At 44.1% G+C, this 18,722-nt stretch overlaps 1 protein-coding gene across 6 annotated transcripts in view; it reads right to left on the bottom strand.

The window, feature by feature from the left end:
- The window catches only part of ULK4 (unc-51 like kinase 4), a 170,174-nt gene that overhangs the window by 111,462 nt on the left and 39,990 nt on the right, over nucleotides 1-18,722 (bottom strand). For all 6 annotated transcript variants that reach the window (XM_083467849.1, XM_083467852.1, XM_083467848.1 and 3 more), the window contains exons 21-25: nucleotides 16,756-16,938; nucleotides 12,342-12,469; nucleotides 10,225-10,358; nucleotides 5,768-5,889; nucleotides 3,223-3,279 (exon numbers count right to left, since the gene is read on the bottom strand). In XM_083467849.1, coding sequence (XP_083323975.1) covers nucleotides 3,223-3,279; nucleotides 5,768-5,889; nucleotides 10,225-10,358; nucleotides 12,342-12,469; nucleotides 16,756-16,938 — 624 coding nt within the window. The remainder of the gene's footprint in view (nucleotides 1-3,222; nucleotides 3,280-5,767; nucleotides 5,890-10,224; nucleotides 10,359-12,341; nucleotides 12,470-16,755; nucleotides 16,939-18,722) is intronic.

Below are 18,722 nucleotides of genomic sequence, written 5' to 3' on the forward strand. Positions count from 1 at the left end.
TCGAACCTTGGGAAAGGGTGGCCCTGGACTTTGTCACGGATCTGGCCAGCTCAAGGGGCAAGACGGCAGTGCTGGTGGTGGTGGACCTGTTTTCCAAGATGGCGCATTTCATTCCGTGTGCTAAGGTGGCCACGGCGGAGCAAACCGCCAAACTGTTCATAGACCACGTGTTCAAGGTTCACGGTCTGCCACGGTCTATTCTGTCCGACCGGGGGCGGCAGTTCATCTCGAATTTCTGGCAGAAGCTGATGGGCTTCCTGAACGTCAAGATCAACCTGGCGTCGGCGAGACACCCGCAGACCAACGGGCAAGCGGAACGGGTCAATGCCATCATGCAGCAGTACCTGAGATGTTATGCAAATCAACAGCCTGCGACGTGGGTGGATTACCTGCCGCTTGCCGAGTTCGCCTACAACAACACGAAGCACGTGTCCACGGGGGTCACGCCGTTCTTCGCCAACAACGGGAGGCACCCCAGAACCTTCCCGGGACTGGAAAGAATGGGGGAGGGGGAGCCGCAGACAGCAGATGCGTTCGCGTCGGAGCTGCAGGAAGTCCACGATCAGCTGAGGCGCCACCTGGAGCTGGCCAAGCACGCATACAAGGTACAAGCAGACAAGCACAGAAGGGTTGGAGAAGAGCTCCACGTGGGAGACTGGGTTTGGTTAGCAGCCCACGCAGTGCTGGCCAGGTCGTTGGCCAAGAAGAAACTAGGGCATAAACAACTGGGGCCCTACCAAGTCGAAGAGCAGGTCAACCCGGTAGCTTTCAGACTGGCACTTCCGGAGGGTTCCAGAATGCATCCGGTATTCCACAGATCGGTGCTCACTCCCTACAAGGCACCGCACAGGTTCCAGGAACCCGGAACGGCGCCGAGTCCGGCCAGAGACAGAACAGGGCACGCGGGAGTGGCACAGAAGGAGCGCATCAACGAAGTCACGGAGATTTTGGACTCCAGATGGGGGGAAGAGGGGGTAGAATACTTTCTCGCCAAGGAGGGCACCCCGGCCAGTGCGAACAGCTGGGTGCCGGGCTACGCCTTAGACGAACCTCTGCTCAAAGACGAGTTTCATGCCCTCTTCCCACATAGACCTATGCCAGCAGACTTTTTCGACGACTGGCTTTTCACGCCCACGCTTTCGGCCAGCACGTTCCGGGGGTTCGACTCGGACGAGGAACCGACACGAGACGTCCGTTCCCCGGAGGGGTCACCCTCGGGATCTGCCTCAGAACCCTCGTATTGGTGGGACGATAGGCCAGAGGAGCAGTTCCGCAGAAAGTGGCTGGAATGCTCAGGACGAGCAACGCCGCCAGGAGGAAGTGAGGGAGAGACGGACATGGACATTTTCGGGGACGACCCTGGTTTCGAGCACGGCGGCACAGAGATGGAAGCGGAGGTGACCGTCGTCGACGAGAGCAGGGAGGAAGACCCGGGAGAGTTCAGATGGAGGCCCGCCACGGGAAGCGACCGATATCCGACGTTCGTCCCTTTGCAACAGCAGCCCCCAGCTCCAGCACCGGAAGGAGGGGAGGGGGGAATGGGGGGCTTCGAGGGGGGGATGGATGTCAGGGGTTTAGGAGCAGAGGCACGGGCAAGGGAGGAAACAGAGAGCGAAGGGGAGGAGGCAGAAGAAAAGATGAGTGATGACGACGACCCGAGATCTCCTAGTCTTTCCAGTGAATCAGAGGATTCACAGAAAGGAGCACCAGTGGCCAGGGCAAGGGGGGAGTCTAGGGGGGCACCCCAGGAAGATAGAGCCAGAGGGGACTCAGGGGGGAGCAGCTGGAAATCGGGACCAGCGTCACCGCCAGGAAGCAGGGAAGAGGAAGGGAGCCAGGGGGGAAGCGCTGGCAGCTCACCACAGGAGGGAGGGCATGAGTCAGGAGTGGCCACACCTCCATTGGGGAGCGAAGAAACGGTTAAGAGGAAAGTGGAAGGTTGGGCGCGCGCGCCAAGTTCAAATGCAGAGGAAGGCGGCGCAGTAAGCAGCCCCGAAAGGGAACCAGGTCCTAAAGCCCGGCGCAAGGAGGCAGGAGGGTCCGGGTCAGCGTCAGAAGAATCCCGGAAGGAAGAAGCCCCGGGGGGTAGAGGGACCCAGAGGAGGACAGTCAGGCGGAAAAGGTGGAGCAAGGCTAGGATATTAAGTTGGTGCACACGGGGCGGAGACTCAGACGGAGCTTCGCCGACCTAGCTACTAGACGTAGAGTTGCGCGCAGCAGCGTGAGAATGGAAACTGTAATTCAATAAAGACTTTTACTTAATGATCGCTGGCTAGCGTGATCCTCTGTGAGCTAGGATCTTCAAGCAGCTCTGACAGTAATGTATGCTGATTCTGATCATAGGGGTGCTGTGGTTCTAAGATTATTAGATGCCACTATGGGTGAACTTGTTTAACAGATAACTGTCTTATGGAAGGACAGGTACAAGAGATAAAAGGAAGATGAGTTGCTGTGGGCTATCTTTGGACATGTGATGTTCAGTAAAAAACAGGCTACCTGATGTGTAACAGCAGAACCTAATGTAACATGCATAGACAGTTTAGTGCAGTTCTCTAAAACATTATAGATTTTAACGTCGGAGTTCTTCTTGTGGGGGTCCTTAACTAAATATGTTTTTAAAGTATACACATTATGTGTGTGGGGGAAGTAACACTATTATATTTTTCTTGAACATGCATATTTCAGAAGGGAATCATGTATCACTAAGTTAAATTAAAAAGGTAAAGGTACCCCAGACCATTAGGTCCAGTCGCGGACGACTCTGGGGTTGCGGCACTCATCTCGCTCTATAGGCCGAGGGAGCCAGTGTTTGTCTGCAGACAGCTTCTAGGCCCTGTGGCCAGCATGACTAAGCCGCTTCTGGTGAACCAGAGCAGCGCAAGTAAATGCAGTTTACCTTCCCGCCGGAGTGGTACCTATTTATCTACTTGCACTTTGACATGCTTTCGAACTGCTAGGTGGGCAGGAGCTGGGACCGAACAACGGGAGCTCATCCTGTCACGTGGATTCGAACCACTGACCTTCTGCTCAGCAAGCCCTAGGCTTAGTGGTTTAGACCACAGCGCCTCCCATGTCCCTTTTTTAAAAAATTAATATATATCTAATACATATTAAAATAAAAACTGCTAAAATTGTAAGTATTCCATTTTGCATATACCGGTAGCTTGTTTTTGTATTAGTTTTATGTATGCATGTTCTCCACAACCTGAAACCATTACTTACCAGCAAAGTTCCAAAGCTGCACAGAAACTCCTCAGTTACAATTTGGGGACGAAATACCTATGAGATATATAACATTGAAAAATAATAAGTACTTGGAAGACATGGTAAATATGCTGTAGCATGCAGTAAAATTGAAAATGACATTTTTGAGTCACAGTTGATTAGTAATAGACAGATAATACAATAGTTGGAGCTTTTCAGTTTAGAAAAAAGGTAAGGCAAAGGCAAAGAAATGATACGGATATATAAAATTATGCATGTTGTAGAGAAAGTGGACAGGGAGAATTTCTCTCTCTCTCTTCTCATGCCAGAATTCAGTATCAACTGAAGCTCAACTGTGGAAGCTTCAGAATAGACAAAATGAAGTATTTCTTCACATACTGCATAGTTCTAAAGAGTTCCCTACCACAAGATGTGGCAAAAAGAGCAACTTAAACGGCTTTAAAATGGAATAAGGGAAATTTGTTGAGGATAAGGGTAATTTTGGCTACTTGTTAATTATGGCTATATGTATGTTCAGGATCAGAGGTAGTTCATCACTAAACACCAGTTGCTACTGCATTCATGTCCAGCTTGATGGCTTCCCATAGGTACCTGGCTGGCTGCTGTTGGAAACAGGATTGTTTGATTGGATTGTTCTGATCCAATGGGGATTTTCTTATGTTTTTATGTATGACAAGTATGAATTAAGCACCTTAGAATGTGACAGAGATGGAAGGAGCAACTTGACATAACGGTGTTAGGGCTTAGATAAGGGCTTCAATGTTACAACATGAAGCTGACTGTCTCCTTCCCTATCTTCATCCAAAACAGTGGTGGAGCATATGTGCAACAGTTCAGGGTAGGAGAGGGGTGGGGAAGCTGCTGCCCACTCCCCCCCCCCCCCGATCTCTGCAGCCGGGTCAGAAGTGAGCTAGCGCCACAGCTGACACCGCCGGGAGCAAAGTGTGCCGCGGCTGAGGGTGGGTGGCAATGCTGCCACAGACTCGCCTGCTTCCCTGCTTATTCTGGTGTGGAGCCAGGCTCCGATGAAGGAGCCTGCTGTGGGGATGCCTATTTGCACCCCCTCTCAAAATTGTGCCTGGGGCCACGGTACCCACCACGCTGATACAAAATACTACATACTGTGATATTTCCTGTACAGTGGTACCTTGGTTTACAACTATAATCCGTTCCAGAGGCCCAGTTGTAAACCAAAACAGGTTGTAACCCAAGGCGCGCTTTCACCAATGAGGCCTGCCCCCCCCCAAATTGGTTGTAATAAAAAAAAAAGGGACACACAAGTGGAAAACCCAAGAATTACCAACGGTGGAAGAATGGCAGATGAAGATGATGGATTTCTCAGAGCTAGCCGACCTAACTGGAAGAGTCCACGACCAGAAGGAGGAGGAGTATCAGGAACAATGGACTAAATTTAATGACTATTTAGTTAAATATGTCAAGTTAAATTAATTGGAAACAGCTTGCAGATACTTAATCGGCTTAGGATTTTATATAAGTTAAGTGATGAATTAAGAGGTTTAATTTCAAAATGAAAAGATCTAAGGATGTTAATGTTCAGGTTAAACTTTATAAGAACTGTGATTTGGAAAACCGTTAAAAGGATAAGCATTGAAATTCAACCAAGGGGAAGCGAGGAAGTCACTTAACAATGTTAATAAGTGTAATTTTTAATAAGGTTATGATTTATGTTTGTTTGTTTTATGTGTTTGTTTGTTTATAATTTTGTGAAAACCAATAAAAAAATGGGGGTGGGTGGGTTGAGGGACAAGCACTTCTGGGTTTGATGCGGTTGTAATCCAAAACGGTTGTAATCCAAAGCTGTTGCAAACCAAGGTACCACTGTAGAGGGGTGCCAGGAGCGACGGCAGGTAGAAACATGGTGTGTTCTCTTTACTGCCCTCTGCTTTCATTTTATTAAAGCAATGTTTTAGATGAGTTCTGTGAAGTTTGAGAAGGCTGTCTCTCCCACTCTTCCACCCATCACCCTCTTTCAGAGCACTGCGCCTGTCCACCTCTTGAATCAACTGGTACTTTATACTACTCCTGGGCTCCGTCTGGAGCAGACACTTTCCCACCCAAATGTAACACTGAAGGAGAGAGTTAAAAAGGCTTGTGTCCTGCCAGATCACTGCATGCCTTATGGGGCAAATGTCTTGCACATTTTCTACTTCTGCCCAGTACTCAGAAATGCAACAGGAAGAGAACTGAGGGAAGTTGGGAGCAGAATCTTCTGCTCTCTACGTCACTGTACAGACTGGTGAGACCCTGGTCTTCATGTGCTCCACTCATACTTGATGTAGCACTGGAGAGGGCTGGCAGCAGGGGTGCAGGTTGGAGAAACAAGCCACAAAAGCAGGATATGCTTCACTTTAATTAGCAGAATAAAATGAAAGTGTAAGAACTCTGTAACAAAACTCACTGGCATCAATTAATGCCAATCTACAACAAGGCAACATTTTGGACTATAGCCAATAAAGTGGAAAACGCAAACAACCCAGAAACCAGCAACAGTCTTCATTTTCTGTTCTTTAACAAATTATACCTGGGATGTCACAAGATGAAGTACCACAGGCATCATTGGAAGGCACCCTTTCAGCTGCTTTGCTTGAATTGTTGATGGATGTTTACGTCCTGATACATTTGCTAAAGCAGAAAGAATGTCACCTACAAAGCACAAATTGCATGATATTAGCAAGTCTGTGGTCCTTTGCAGTTACTGAGGATAAACTCCACTTAACAGTTAGACTTTCTTCCGAGAAAGTCTGGGCTGGTACAAACTGAACTCCTGTGGTGTCAGACACTGCGATTGCAATGGAGCATGAGCATCCTGCTGCCTGCCATTTGGCTATTATGAAGTAAGAGGAGCACCTTCATGTCCTATTTATAATTATATCTATTTATAATTATTATCTGCTAACTGAAAGGGAAAGCTGTAAGATATAACTCCCTTCTGCAATGGATAGCATTTTTTACAGAGTAGCATTGTTCCAGTTATGTAATATCCTCCAAATATGTTCATTAATAAATCATATCGGTGTCTGAATTTTTAATACAGTACAAGTTGATTGTAGAAGGTCCCAGCTAAAATTGAATTTTTCAGGTTTTTAGTATTTTAACCTTGTATGCAATGCTCCACTATTGGTGCTCTAAATAAAGAAACAGGCTTACTTTAGTGCTACCTAATTATCTTATGACCAGAAGTAGAGGCTGGCCCACTAGGGCATGGCCCTCCCAAGGAAAATGTCAAGCATCCTCCAAAATCTCAAAGCCCTGTGGTTTTTTCCTGTTGTACAAACCTTTCATACTTCTACTTGAACTCAGAGATGTTCTGCAGACATTTCTGTCAACCTATTGTTCTCTGACCAATCAAGTATTTACAGAACTCAGATATACTATTGCATTAGGATCGGCTACGGCAAAGAAATCCCTCTCGTGTGTCTCTAAGCAGAAAAACCATATGACTGACTAGACTGTCTGAAATTCAGCACCATTATGAAGGCGTCAAGTCCATCTGTTATGAGGTTAACCAACAACCTCAGTATTGACCTAGTGGGGCTGCCTTGAAGGGTAGTTAGAGCAGACACAGAGCTGTTTCCTAAATGGCCCATTCCTCAAAATACATTATTTGCTGCTAGCCAGAAGAAGGGCATGGTTGCTAATTTGAGCAGCTCAGTTTATAATTATATTGATTAAGAGAGTGCAATGGTGGAGTATATGTTTTTTGCTTAATCATTTGCAGTTATTTTTGTAAATGGGGGGGGGGGATAACTGCTAACTAGATAAGCCCCATAACCTCCTAACACCCGTACCAGGTCTAGAGGGCACCAGACACCACTGATGCTGTGTGTGTATCTCAGTATTAGGCTAAAAGTTGATCAACCCCTAAGACGCCAAATAGGCAAAATAGACAATGCCCTTTGGCCACACCTCTTAGAACCCAGGTGGGCAGAGTCGCTACTCAACATGCAGACAGATACCCCAACAGGTATAGGTGACTCAACCAGTCTCTCACAGGTAATATTGTTTAAATTACAGAAAATAGTTTTCTTAGGTAGAATCCAATAGTTCAATCCTGGCACAGCAACACAGTGTTGGCAAAAGGTCTCAGAGCCAAATGATATTTCATTAAGTAGGTAATTTGGCCTTGCATGTCTGCTTTTCTTTTCAAAATAGCAGCTGGCAGGGCAGTTAAAAATATAAAATCACATAAGTGCATAACACAGTTACAAACAAAGCAATACCCCACTGCTGAGGAGGGGGAGAACCATGTGTGGCACCTTGAAAAAATAAAAATGGAATAAATAAGACACCAGGATTGGGACTGCATGTCCAAGACAGGATTTCATCAAAAATCCTGATGAAAATCATTATAGCACCTGTCAAGCTGACACAGGAAGGAATCTGTCATTGATGGGTGATCTATTTTTTATTTTTGCCTGGGGAATGGTATGGTCCTGACAATATTTCTGTGGATTCTGGCTTCTGTCAAGGTGTTCCGCTGAGCCAGAAAGCGGTTAAGTCATGCTGGCCACACGACCCGGAAAGCTGTCTGTGAACAAACGCCTGCTCCCTCGGCCTGAAAGCAAGATGAGCACCGTAACCCCATAGTCACCTTTGATTGGACTTAAACATCCAGGGGTCCTTTACCTTTTACCCCTACCATGAGAAAACAGCTATTAATTTAACAAGAAAAAGCAGACATGCAAGGGAGAACAATATATTTAACATGAAGTGTAGTTGGACTCTCAGTGCTAGCACAAGGTAACCTGTAAGTTTCCAGTGACATCCATCACCGGACTCAGCATCAAACTGCAGCCACTATCTTTCCTATGCTGGAGCCACAGAACAACTCCTATGCTGCACTGGTGAAAAGACTAATGGAATACAAGATACCTTGCTGACACCATTGCACAGATTTCTGTTGGGTCCCTGCTAAATGAGGACATGCCTGAGAATTCTCTGAAATTACATGCCATGAAGCAGCAAAACTCATAGTTTGTACTGCTAAAGCTCAGACAAAAAGGTTAACCAGTTTTTAATAAGCATTGTTATAGTTTACATGATTTAGGTTTGGAAAATGTACATCTGAAATGTTTTTCTACTTTTAAAAAATAAGTACTTTAATATATGTGGTTTACAGCTACATCTGCTGGAAGAGACTGAAATTTCAATATTGTTTACATGCAAATGGCCCTCTCAAATCTACAAAAAACTAGATCGGCAATTGAACATTTTTTAATTTAGTTTTATTTGCCAATTTGATTATTTTGGACATTAAAGGGCCTTCTTGGTAGTGATGCCCGCCCTGTGGAACGCCCTCCCATCAGATGTCAAGGAAATAAACAACTATCTGACTTTTAGAAAACATCTGAAGGCAGCCCTGTTTAGGGAAGTTTTTAATGTTTAATGTTTTAACGTGTTCTTAATATTCTATTGGAAGCCACCCAGAGTGACTGGGTAAACCCAGCCAGATGGGCGGGGTATAAATAAATTATTATTATCATCATCATCATTATAAAGGGTTAACTAAATATTATTCACAAAACATGTGTAAGAGAGCCCCATTTGTTTTTAAGGAAATGATGAGAGAAGCATCTTTGTGTCTTATCTTCGCCATTAAAACTGAATACAAATTAACAAAATGTTTATATCCTCACGTATACGAGAAGATAACTTGGCACTGTAATATTGTTGTCAAGTTGTCTAACTTAAACCTCTTAAACCTGCTGTTGCCCTATATATTCAGCAAGAATTCAAAACACCTTTCTTAATTATGACATTATGCCTCACTTAATTTCACTAGCACTTGCTTTCTTGCATGAAATCCTTGTATATCAAGTAATGCTAAGATAATCTTGTAGCGCTCCAGCAAGTGGCAGCTTTTGGGCTCTCAAATGTCAGTGATGCCCTATGCAATACTAAAATTCAGTGCCCATCGCCTTCTGTGCTCTGCTCTACATCACTGCTGTGATGTCCTTTGTGGTGCCGGCAAAACTGCCTCTGCTCCAGCAGACTGGTGATGGTTGAGTCATGAAATAAAAATAAAATAAAATAAAATAATAATAATAATAATAATAATAATAATAATAATAATAATAATAATAATAATTTATTATTTATACCCCATCCATCTGGCCAGGTTTCCCCAACCACTTTGGGCAGCTCCCAACAGAGTATTAAAAACACAGTAAGACATAAAAAACACTAAACACGGCTGCCTTCAGATGTCTTGAAAAGTCAGATAGTTGTTTATTTCCTTGACATCTGATGGGAGGGCATTCCACAGGGTGGGCACCATTACCAAGAAGGCCCTCTGCCTGGTTCCCTGTAACCTCACTTCTTGTGGGGGGGGGCACCCGTCAGAAGGCCCTTGGAGTTGGACCTCAGTGTCTGGGCTGAGCGATGGGGGTGGAGACGCTCCTTCAGGTATACTAGGCTGAGGCCGTTTAGGGCTTTAAAGGTCAGTACCAACACTTTGAATTGTGCTCGGAAACGTACTGGGAGCCAATGTAGGTCTTTCAGGACCAGTGTTATATGGTCTTGGCGGCCACTCCCAGTCACCAGTCTAGCTGCCAAATTCTGGATTAATTGTAGTTTCCGGGCCACCTTCAAAGGAAGATGCTGGGATCATGGATGTCGAAGCTGATGTTGTAGCTCCACTCTAAATGTGGGCGTGGAGGGAGCGGCCACAGTGGTGGAAGCTCCCCAAGAAACTGTAGAGCCTACTACCCTTTCTCCACCATTTCCAATTATAACGGTGGAATGCAATCCAGCAAATTCATTCCTATTACCACAGGACCACAACTGTAGCCCTCTAATACTTCTCCCATTACAGCATGTTATCTTTCCTACTGTAACTCATGCCATTACTGCTTTTGGAATGTCAGCGTCTTGAGGCAACAACTGTGTTTGCTTTTGTCATTAATCCTCTACAGTGCTTCACAAGAAAAGAGCAAAAGGGACCTCTACCTCCTTTTATAGCGAGGAAGCAGAATTTACCTAGAATTTGTGGCAGCTCCTGCACAATGTGATAGATGAGAAGATCCAGGCATTTTGACAGGTATTCATTGCTGCTTTGCTGCTCTTTTCCTGGCATGGCCTTTCTGCTGTCTCTTTCAATGTACATCACCAATCTACACACATAGAAATTCATCTTATATAACAAAACAATGATACTTCTCTCAAAAGATCGCTACAAGAATTTCCGTAAGGCAGCATTACCCCTTTCTGGAGCCCCCCAGATGTTTTGGCCATGTTGGCTGAAGCTGATGGGAATTGCTACCCAAAACATCTAGAGGGCAGTGGGGTGGTGAAGGCTGCCATGAGAGTGGGTACAGGATTGCAGCATGGCATATAAGCTCTTAAAATCTATTCTACATAAGTGAACCTTCATTGCATGTAATTGTATTAACTTGTTTTCACATTTTATTTTAGACTGAAGAGGAATAAAAGTCCTGCTTTAACAAGTTAATTTATAATTTCTTCATTCCACAGAAAGTAATACTAAATCTTACAAGCTTTAATTGGGTGAGTAATCCCTTAGCATCTAAAAAAAACCTCCACTGTGGTTGCTATTCATTCAGGAAGAGAATCACTTCAATAGGCCCTTAGGCAATGGTGAAACAGAATGCATAGCAAAGAGTATATTTTAAATTTTACTGTTTTTTTGAATGCTTCACATTTGAAAATGCTTTGGCTATATGTATGATGACTCACACATCTAAAAAGCCAACAGCAGCTCAAAAGAAGTAAGCAAGCCTGATAATAGCACCAAACCTTAGTTTGGTGTTATATCTGAACCAACCTTAATACAGATGCAGGGATCTAAAACTGATTGCACAGTCTTTGAAACGATTTACTGATTTTAACATTTTAAACAACTTCTTCTAGACTTTATTTCTAATGAAGTTTAAGCACTGAAAGTAGGAACAAAGCAAAAAGTCCATCGAGCTAATTATCATCAGCCAGTGAGAATTTATAGTATAAGCAAAAGCAGGATGGAGAGAAATTAGAAGCTAGTAACCAGCTAGGGCAAGGCAAGTACAGTGGTACCTCAGGTTAAATACTTAATTTGTTCTGGAGGTCTGTTCTTAACCTGAAACTGTTCTTAACCTGTAGCACCACTTTAACTAATGGGGCCTCCTGCTGCCGCTGCGCCACCGCTGCACGATTTCTGTTCTCAGCCTGAAGCAAAGTTCTTAACCCGAGGTACTATTTCTGGATTAGCGGAGTCTGTAACCTGAAGCATATGTAACCCGAGGTACCACTGTATGTAGTAAGAAAAAGACAAAGAAAAGAAGCAACAGAAAGTATGTTCAAAGTGGCTTGCATGGCGGGGTGGAGCTGCAACAATAGCCTCCAGAGAGCAGAACTGCTGCCACTGGCGGAAGAAGAGGGGAGAGGGGGGAGCGCACCGCCCCCGGCCCCATGATTCTGGTGGGGTGCCATCGCAGCTCCCCACCAGCACTGGGCACCACGCCCCTGCGGACAGTGCGCCACGCCCTGGGATGTGCACCAGCCACCCACCTGTCTGCTCTCTGCCCCCAGTGCTGGAGCATGAAGCTCCACCACTGACTGCTGCCACTTACTAGCAAGGGGAGAGGCAAGGCAGGGATGAGGTTAGGCTGTATGGGCACAACTGCACCAAATTGGGTCTCCTGTTGCTGCCTCATAACCCTACCAGTAAGCAGCAGCGACAGTGCTGCCGGGAGATTCAATATTGCAACTCCCCCTGCCCAGATCAGTAAGCTGCCAGTAACTGTATTAAGTTTTCCATTGTCAAATATCAGGTAGTGAGATTCAAAATGAGCTTCCGATTTTCTTGGGCCATGCAAGAGCCGTATCAACACTTCACAGCTCAATTTCTGACTTGCTCAGAGTAGCTTGGCAGTCTTTCCCATGTCTATAAAGGTTTCTCCTTTGTTCTGATCAATCAGAGGCTGCTCACTCGGTACTAGTGATTTCATAGTTCTGCCTTGTAATCCACCAGATAAGCAACCATGCCGCCAGCATTGGAAGGTAACAAGTTTGTTGATAGAAACATGATACAATTCCCAGAGTAAAATTTTAACTGCACACACCTTTCGGTCCAATAATAGCTTAGAGCATCACTTTACCTTGCTTGGCAGCTCAGAAGAAGCATCTCTTTATTATTAATCAAAACTTGTAACAAGACTAGAAAAGCCTTTGCTCGAATGGAGGCAGAAGGACTTTCAAACATTCGAATAACTGTAGTCACAAGGTCCTGGTTGGAAAGTTGGGGGTGGGGGGAGAGAAACACAGTTTCAATGAGAAGAATACATATAACTTGACTCTTCCCCTCTCCCTATCATTTTAAATTAAAATAGTGCATTACTAATGGTATTTTTTCACAAGTCAAAACTACAGAAGAAAATTGTGAGATAAAAGTTCTGCTATTTGTTAGCCAGTATCAGTTTAACATCCTTCATGGTATCTGCAGATGCCTGCCCTGCCGTGGTCCACCTTATAGACATCACCAGTTTTAGTCCGCACAACCCACAGGTAGGAGGCTATGATTTCCCTTCAAATTGTTTTCCACACTTCTTTTTGTGACATCACAAACTGTAATGCAAACACTTTCCATGAAGTTGGGTCTTTCATGGAAACTGCATACACAATCTTCTGAAAACTAACAGATAACATCAAATTCCTCTTCTACTAAATGCAGTGTAGTGAATAGACACAAGGGTGAACACAGCAAATGAATGCACAAATTAAAAGGTGCAATTCCAGCGTTAAAATTAAGGGCAGTTTAGCAGACCAAGTTGGCAACTCTTTAGTTTATAGAACTGAAGATATTGGTATTTTTGCAAATGTGTTACAAGATTAAAAAAAAAACTTTATTGGCAGTGTTCTCTTGGACTATAAAGGGATGAATTACCTTTTTTGAGATAAATTTCTGTTTTGTAAACTGTATTTTTCAAAATTCACATTGCCAAAGATCCCGTAAGCAGACAATAGTGATAAAGCAAAGAAAATCCTTAGCAATCCCATGTGACTTTTGATTGTTAGGCAGGAGGTATGCCTTTATACAGAAATATGAAAATATGTACAGTCACTGTGTGGCATACTATGTAGGCTGGCAGGTAAATTAAACAGCAGGCCACAGACTTGTCATTATCTTTAATGTAACACAGAGGTCATTGGAACTCTCAAACTATAACATACAGAAGCAATACAGGAAGAAAAGGGGCTGGTAATTATATCAATAAATCTGCTGTTTAAAAAATATAATTGGGTGGTATTTTAATACGTTCTACAAATGACTTTTTGCAGTCTGAACTGTAGGTAGCAATTCCAAAGCACAGGAAGAGACTTGGTCTCTTGCCTCCAATTCGTAATACACTAAACTAGATGTTCTATAATGACTCTGAAGGGATTTATTTAATTAAATTTCTAAAATTATAGCCTCCCATGGAAGCGGGGGAAGGGACAGGCAAAAGCTGACTTTTCATTTTCCTTCTGTCCACATCAGCACACAGATCCCTCTCGCCACTGATGATTCAAGAATTGGGAGATCCTGATGAATGGCCTGGGGGGCTGAGGGGTTTTTTCAGGGACTGTCTGGACGAGGAAGAGTGGTGGCAGCCAGTAGTCCAGGAGGTACGTGAGGTGGAAGGGGACTTTGAACCAGGTTCAGACTGGTGGGACAGGGAGGAATCATCAATAGAGAGTGAGAGTGAAGGGGAGAGGCTTGAGGTAGTCACAGGTGCTGATAAAGAAGGAGCAGGGGCTGGGTCTCCTGCTGTGCAACACAGTCCTGATTCAGGAAAGAAGGGTCGAGAAAAGGCGAGAACAATTAAGAAAAGCTGAGACACAGTGAAAAAATGCAAGGAGGGAGGTATAAATAAGGGAGGGAGAGGACGGAGCTTTAGCTTCTGCAACTGACGAGCTTATCTGATGGATGTGCTGTGTGCTGACTCCTTGATTACTGAGCAATAAAGTTAATTACTGCAAGCACTGGGCCTGGTTCTGCTTACAGTGTCAGACAACAGATGGAGGGGCTTTTCTGGCAGCCTGACAGGTTCACTGTGAAAAACTGGGTAGAAGGACCTTAAAGGTAAGAATGTGGCATGCCTGTGCCATGCAGTTTCTGCATGTGAAACAAACATGGTCAGAGAAAGTAATGAAAAAATTCCTTCCAGTAGCACCTTAAAGACCAACTAAGTTAGTTCTTGGTATGAGCTTTCGTGTGCATGCACACTTCTTCAGATACACACCAGACCAACACGGCTACCTATCTGTAACTGTAAGAGAAAGTAATGTGTGGGATGTATGGAATCAGACAGACCAAGCATAGAAACAGGAAGCCTGAGTGAATCATGCCCTCCTTCCTGTCACCTGACTAGCTGAAGACCCAACAACTGGGTCTTCTATATTTCTAAAATAAAAAAACAAAGCTACAAAAAAAACCCATTTACCAACATCTAATCAAATAATTACAGAGATTACAACCATTTTCATGGACTGATAGCTGTGGTTTTTTTGTATGGTTAAGAAGAAGAGTCCAGTTTACTAAAAAGTTTTTTCTGCGTATTTCACTTACAAATTGGCCTAAGGTCCTTTAAGGATAGAATAATCGCAGTACAACGTTAGTTGCAATTGTTGCACTCATTTTTTTTTCTTTTAGGTGCCTGGGAAGGACCATGCTGAAGTAGTTGTCTTCATAAATTTCTCACTGGTTTTTTCCTTGTGGCCATTATCTATAGGCATACTACAGCTCATTGAATTTATTGAATTTCAGCAGCAATTCAAGTATAGATTAGTTCTACCTCTTGGGACTTGGCAAAGAAATCATGTCAGCTTCTGTGCCTCATTATTTTATATTCAGCTTATTTCAGTTATTATTCCTTCTATTAGTGAAGTTCAGGGTGTATGCTGATATTTATGTAGGTAGAACATTAGCACCAGGCTTGGGGAAAGTATGTTATTTAAGAAAGGAAAGGAAAGGAAAGGAAAGGAAAGAAGGTGAGGTCCCAACAGCAAAACTGGAAAAAAAAGTCTGCATATGCAGGTATTTATTTGTGCAGAAAGCTGAAGGGGTAAGCAGTATGGAAAAAAGCCCAACAATGTCCTCTAGAGCTCAGGACATGGCCAACTGTACCCTCTTCCTAGCAAACCCTTCCTAGCAAACTGATTTGCAGAATCCATAAGCCATCAATCCTCTGGGAAGAGCTGCTGAAAATCTTATGAATAGCAGCGAAAGGCACTTTCTTCTGGAGGCAAAAGCAGTGAAGAGGCTGATGCCAAGAAACAAAAGGGGGGATGGGGTGACAGGATTGGAGCCAATATGGGAGCTTAGAGAAAGAGGAAGGAAGCTACATGTTAGAGGCAACCACAAGGTATGCATGCAGACGTATGCAAGTCCGAAAAATTTAGTCTCTCAAAGGGAGAAAACCACTCCCAAAACAGTTAAGTGGGGAGTGAGCAAACTTTAGAAAAGCCTAGGAAGTTCTTTTAATGTCTCAATCATAAAAACGGTCTAAGAATAGCAAAGTGAGTGCTGCTGGAGGCTCACAAGTGGAAAATACATATGGCTGGAACTTTGTTTCTCTTTCTAGGCAGGCATGCAGACCAACACAGCGGTGCACAGCAATATCACACAAGCAATATTTCAATAACCTTAGTAAGATGACAATGGCAGCTAACATGCAGTCCTTTAAACCTGGCAATACTAGTTAAGGTTTCACTAGGCTTCCCTAGACTTCTCTAGAGAAGGAGAAAATCCCTGTCAATTTCACCAGTGCTTTCTTTTTTACGTTACTGAGAATTCCTTCTACACTGCAGCAGAACTATACAAACACAAACGCAACACAACTGAATGAATTGTGATACCACTGCAAATTGTGTGGAGGGGAAATCATACAATGGCTAAGATAGACCTCCCTGAATAAATCTGTTTTTTTAACCAACCACAGCAATTTTCCTCTGATAAGAACATCTTTCTTGTTGCTCTCCAATAAGGGGTTTCTGAAACCACATACTGTACCTGCCTGTCTGCTTATGAGAATGACTACAAGGTAGTCAGTCCTTAGCTGAGTCCTGAGCACAGTTCCTTAGCTGTGGTAGCCCCCCTTCATATCTAATAATATCAGATGCAGGAAAACTTCTTTTGTTTTTATTCTCTCTCATAATTTATTTGCTTCCATAGAGAAACATTCCCAAGGGTGGTGAAAAACAGCAGTATACCCCACGTATCACTAGGCATCTAGGGCAGGGAGGAGGCAAGCAAAACACACCTCTTTTACTTTGTTTTGACCCCTGCTGTTTATGTTTGCAGTGCTACTATTTTATGATTTTTTGTTTTTCTTGTATGAAATTTTTTTGAAGATCACTTTAATGGAAAGGTCACTTATGCCTGTTTATTTAAAACTAAAATATGAACTGGCTACTGTAAAATTTATAGACGGTTTATAGAGATGTCTTTAAAATCTAGTACAGCACACAGTAACAGTCAATAAAAAAAGTTTATGAAAAATATTTGTAACACAAGAAAATGTTTAAACAAACCTTTTCCTGAACCAGCCTTTGCAAATGGATTCCACATGACAACATAGCGGAGAACATAGTCATCATGTGCTGTTGAACTTTGCATATTCCAGTTGCAAGTGAATGTATCACTGCTGGTAATCCCACCTTTTCAATCACACTCTGGAAAACACTAGGCGAGTGACGAGTAATTTTGCACAACGCCTGTATAAAACAAAAAACTCTGTTGAATGTTTTCAGTTTAACAAATGTAAATACATACTTTGTAGCAATATCTTTTCTTTTAATTAAATTTATAGGCTAATTTATAGTCTTAAGAACCCTCAAAGCAGCTCCGAGGTTTCAGTAGTGAAACAACACTGTTTCCTAACTTGGCATTTTGCTTTCTTCAAAAATCTATGTTTAATTTTAACATGTTGAACAGTGTATTGAAATACAAAACACATCATTGTTTAACTTGTCGGTTTGCATTTCCTAGTACAGAAAGTACTGATCTGATGTGTAGAGGTCTTTCCTATTCTAATTCATTCAAGAGGTTTCTGGAAGCTTCTCTGTATGAAAGAAGCTTCATGATTGTTTGGGTTATACCTTCAGAGAAGCTGAGTGTACAGCTGGCTTGATCTGGTTCTCTTATCTCTTCCAATTAAGGTCATGCTGACTATAAATAGAGGCCAGAAGGAGCCTGGGTTTTACTTTCTCTTTCTATCTCTCTTCCTTCTGGTGTGGTGTTCCATACATAGGATGCTTAGTGCTAAGGTTTAGACTTATTGTAAGTTATTGTAAGTGCTGCAACTGGAATTTTATGGACTGTGCCAATCCTGAATGTATTGGATTTGTGACCATTATGCTCATTTGCCTTCAGTAGCAAGTAAAGCTCTGCTGGATGAAGTATAATCGCCTCTAGTCTTTTTGAGGGGAACTGTGCTATCTGTTTAATTTTTTTCCTCTTCTGGCGCTGGCGCAACCTGTCTTCCATTTCTTTGACAATGGCAGTTCCTGACATTGAGAGGCAGCCTGTCACCAGAGCTGCCTTCTGTTCCTCTTCATCCTGTAACGCCAGAAACCCAGGTTTAAAAGAAATCAGGCTGGATATAATTAAGCCTTGTTCCAGCAAAGCAATGGGAACAGTCTCCTTCCTTTAACTACTTAAGCATCTCTTAGTTGTTTATATCTGTTACTTGACCTGTGTTGCTTGTACCTTTCCTTTAAATAAGGTTCCATATTGGTAAGGTAAAAGATAAAGGACCCCTGGACAGTTACCGTATTTATCACCCTATAGGACACACTTTTTCCCCTCCAAAAATGAAGGGGAAATGTGTGTGCGTCCTATGGGGCGAATGCAGGCTTTCGCTGAAGCCTGGAGCGCGAGAGGGGTCGGTGCGCACCAACCCCTCTCACTCTCCAGGCTTCAGGAAGCTATCCGCAAGCTGTGGGAGAGCTGCATGACTTCGTGCAGCTCTCTTACGGCTTGCGGAGTGCTGCCTGCACTCAGAAGCCTGGGGCGTGCTGAGCTCAGCGCCCCCAGGCTTTGGGCTTCGCGCGGCTCTCTGCAAGCCGTGGGAGAGCTGTGCGAAGTCGCGCAGCTCTCCCACCACTTGCGGAGAGCTGCTTAAACCCAGAAGCCAGGGGCGCTGAGCTCAGCGCCCCCAGGCTTCGCGCAGCTCTCCCACGGCTTGCGGATAGCAGCCTGCTCTGGGGGCTGGGGTCGGGGGAAGCTCGGGCTTCCCCCGCCCCAGCCCTGGGGGGGGGGAATAATTTTTTTTCTTTATGAGCACCACAACCCAACCTAGGGGGTTGTGGTGCTCATCTTGCTTTCAGGACAAGGGAGCTGGCGTTTGTTCACAGACAGCTTTCTGGGTCATGTGGCCAGCAGGAATAAAGCACTTCCGGTGCAACGGGACCCCGTGATGGAAACCAGAGTGCACGGACACGCTGTTTGCCTTCCCGTCGCAGCAGTACCTATTTATCTACTTGCACTGGCATGCCTT

This window comes from Podarcis liolepis (genome assembly GCF_965112155.1).
Source record: "Podarcis liolepis genome assembly, chromosome: 12".
NCBI lineage: Eukaryota > Metazoa > Chordata > Lepidosauria > Squamata > Lacertidae > Podarcis > Podarcis liolepis.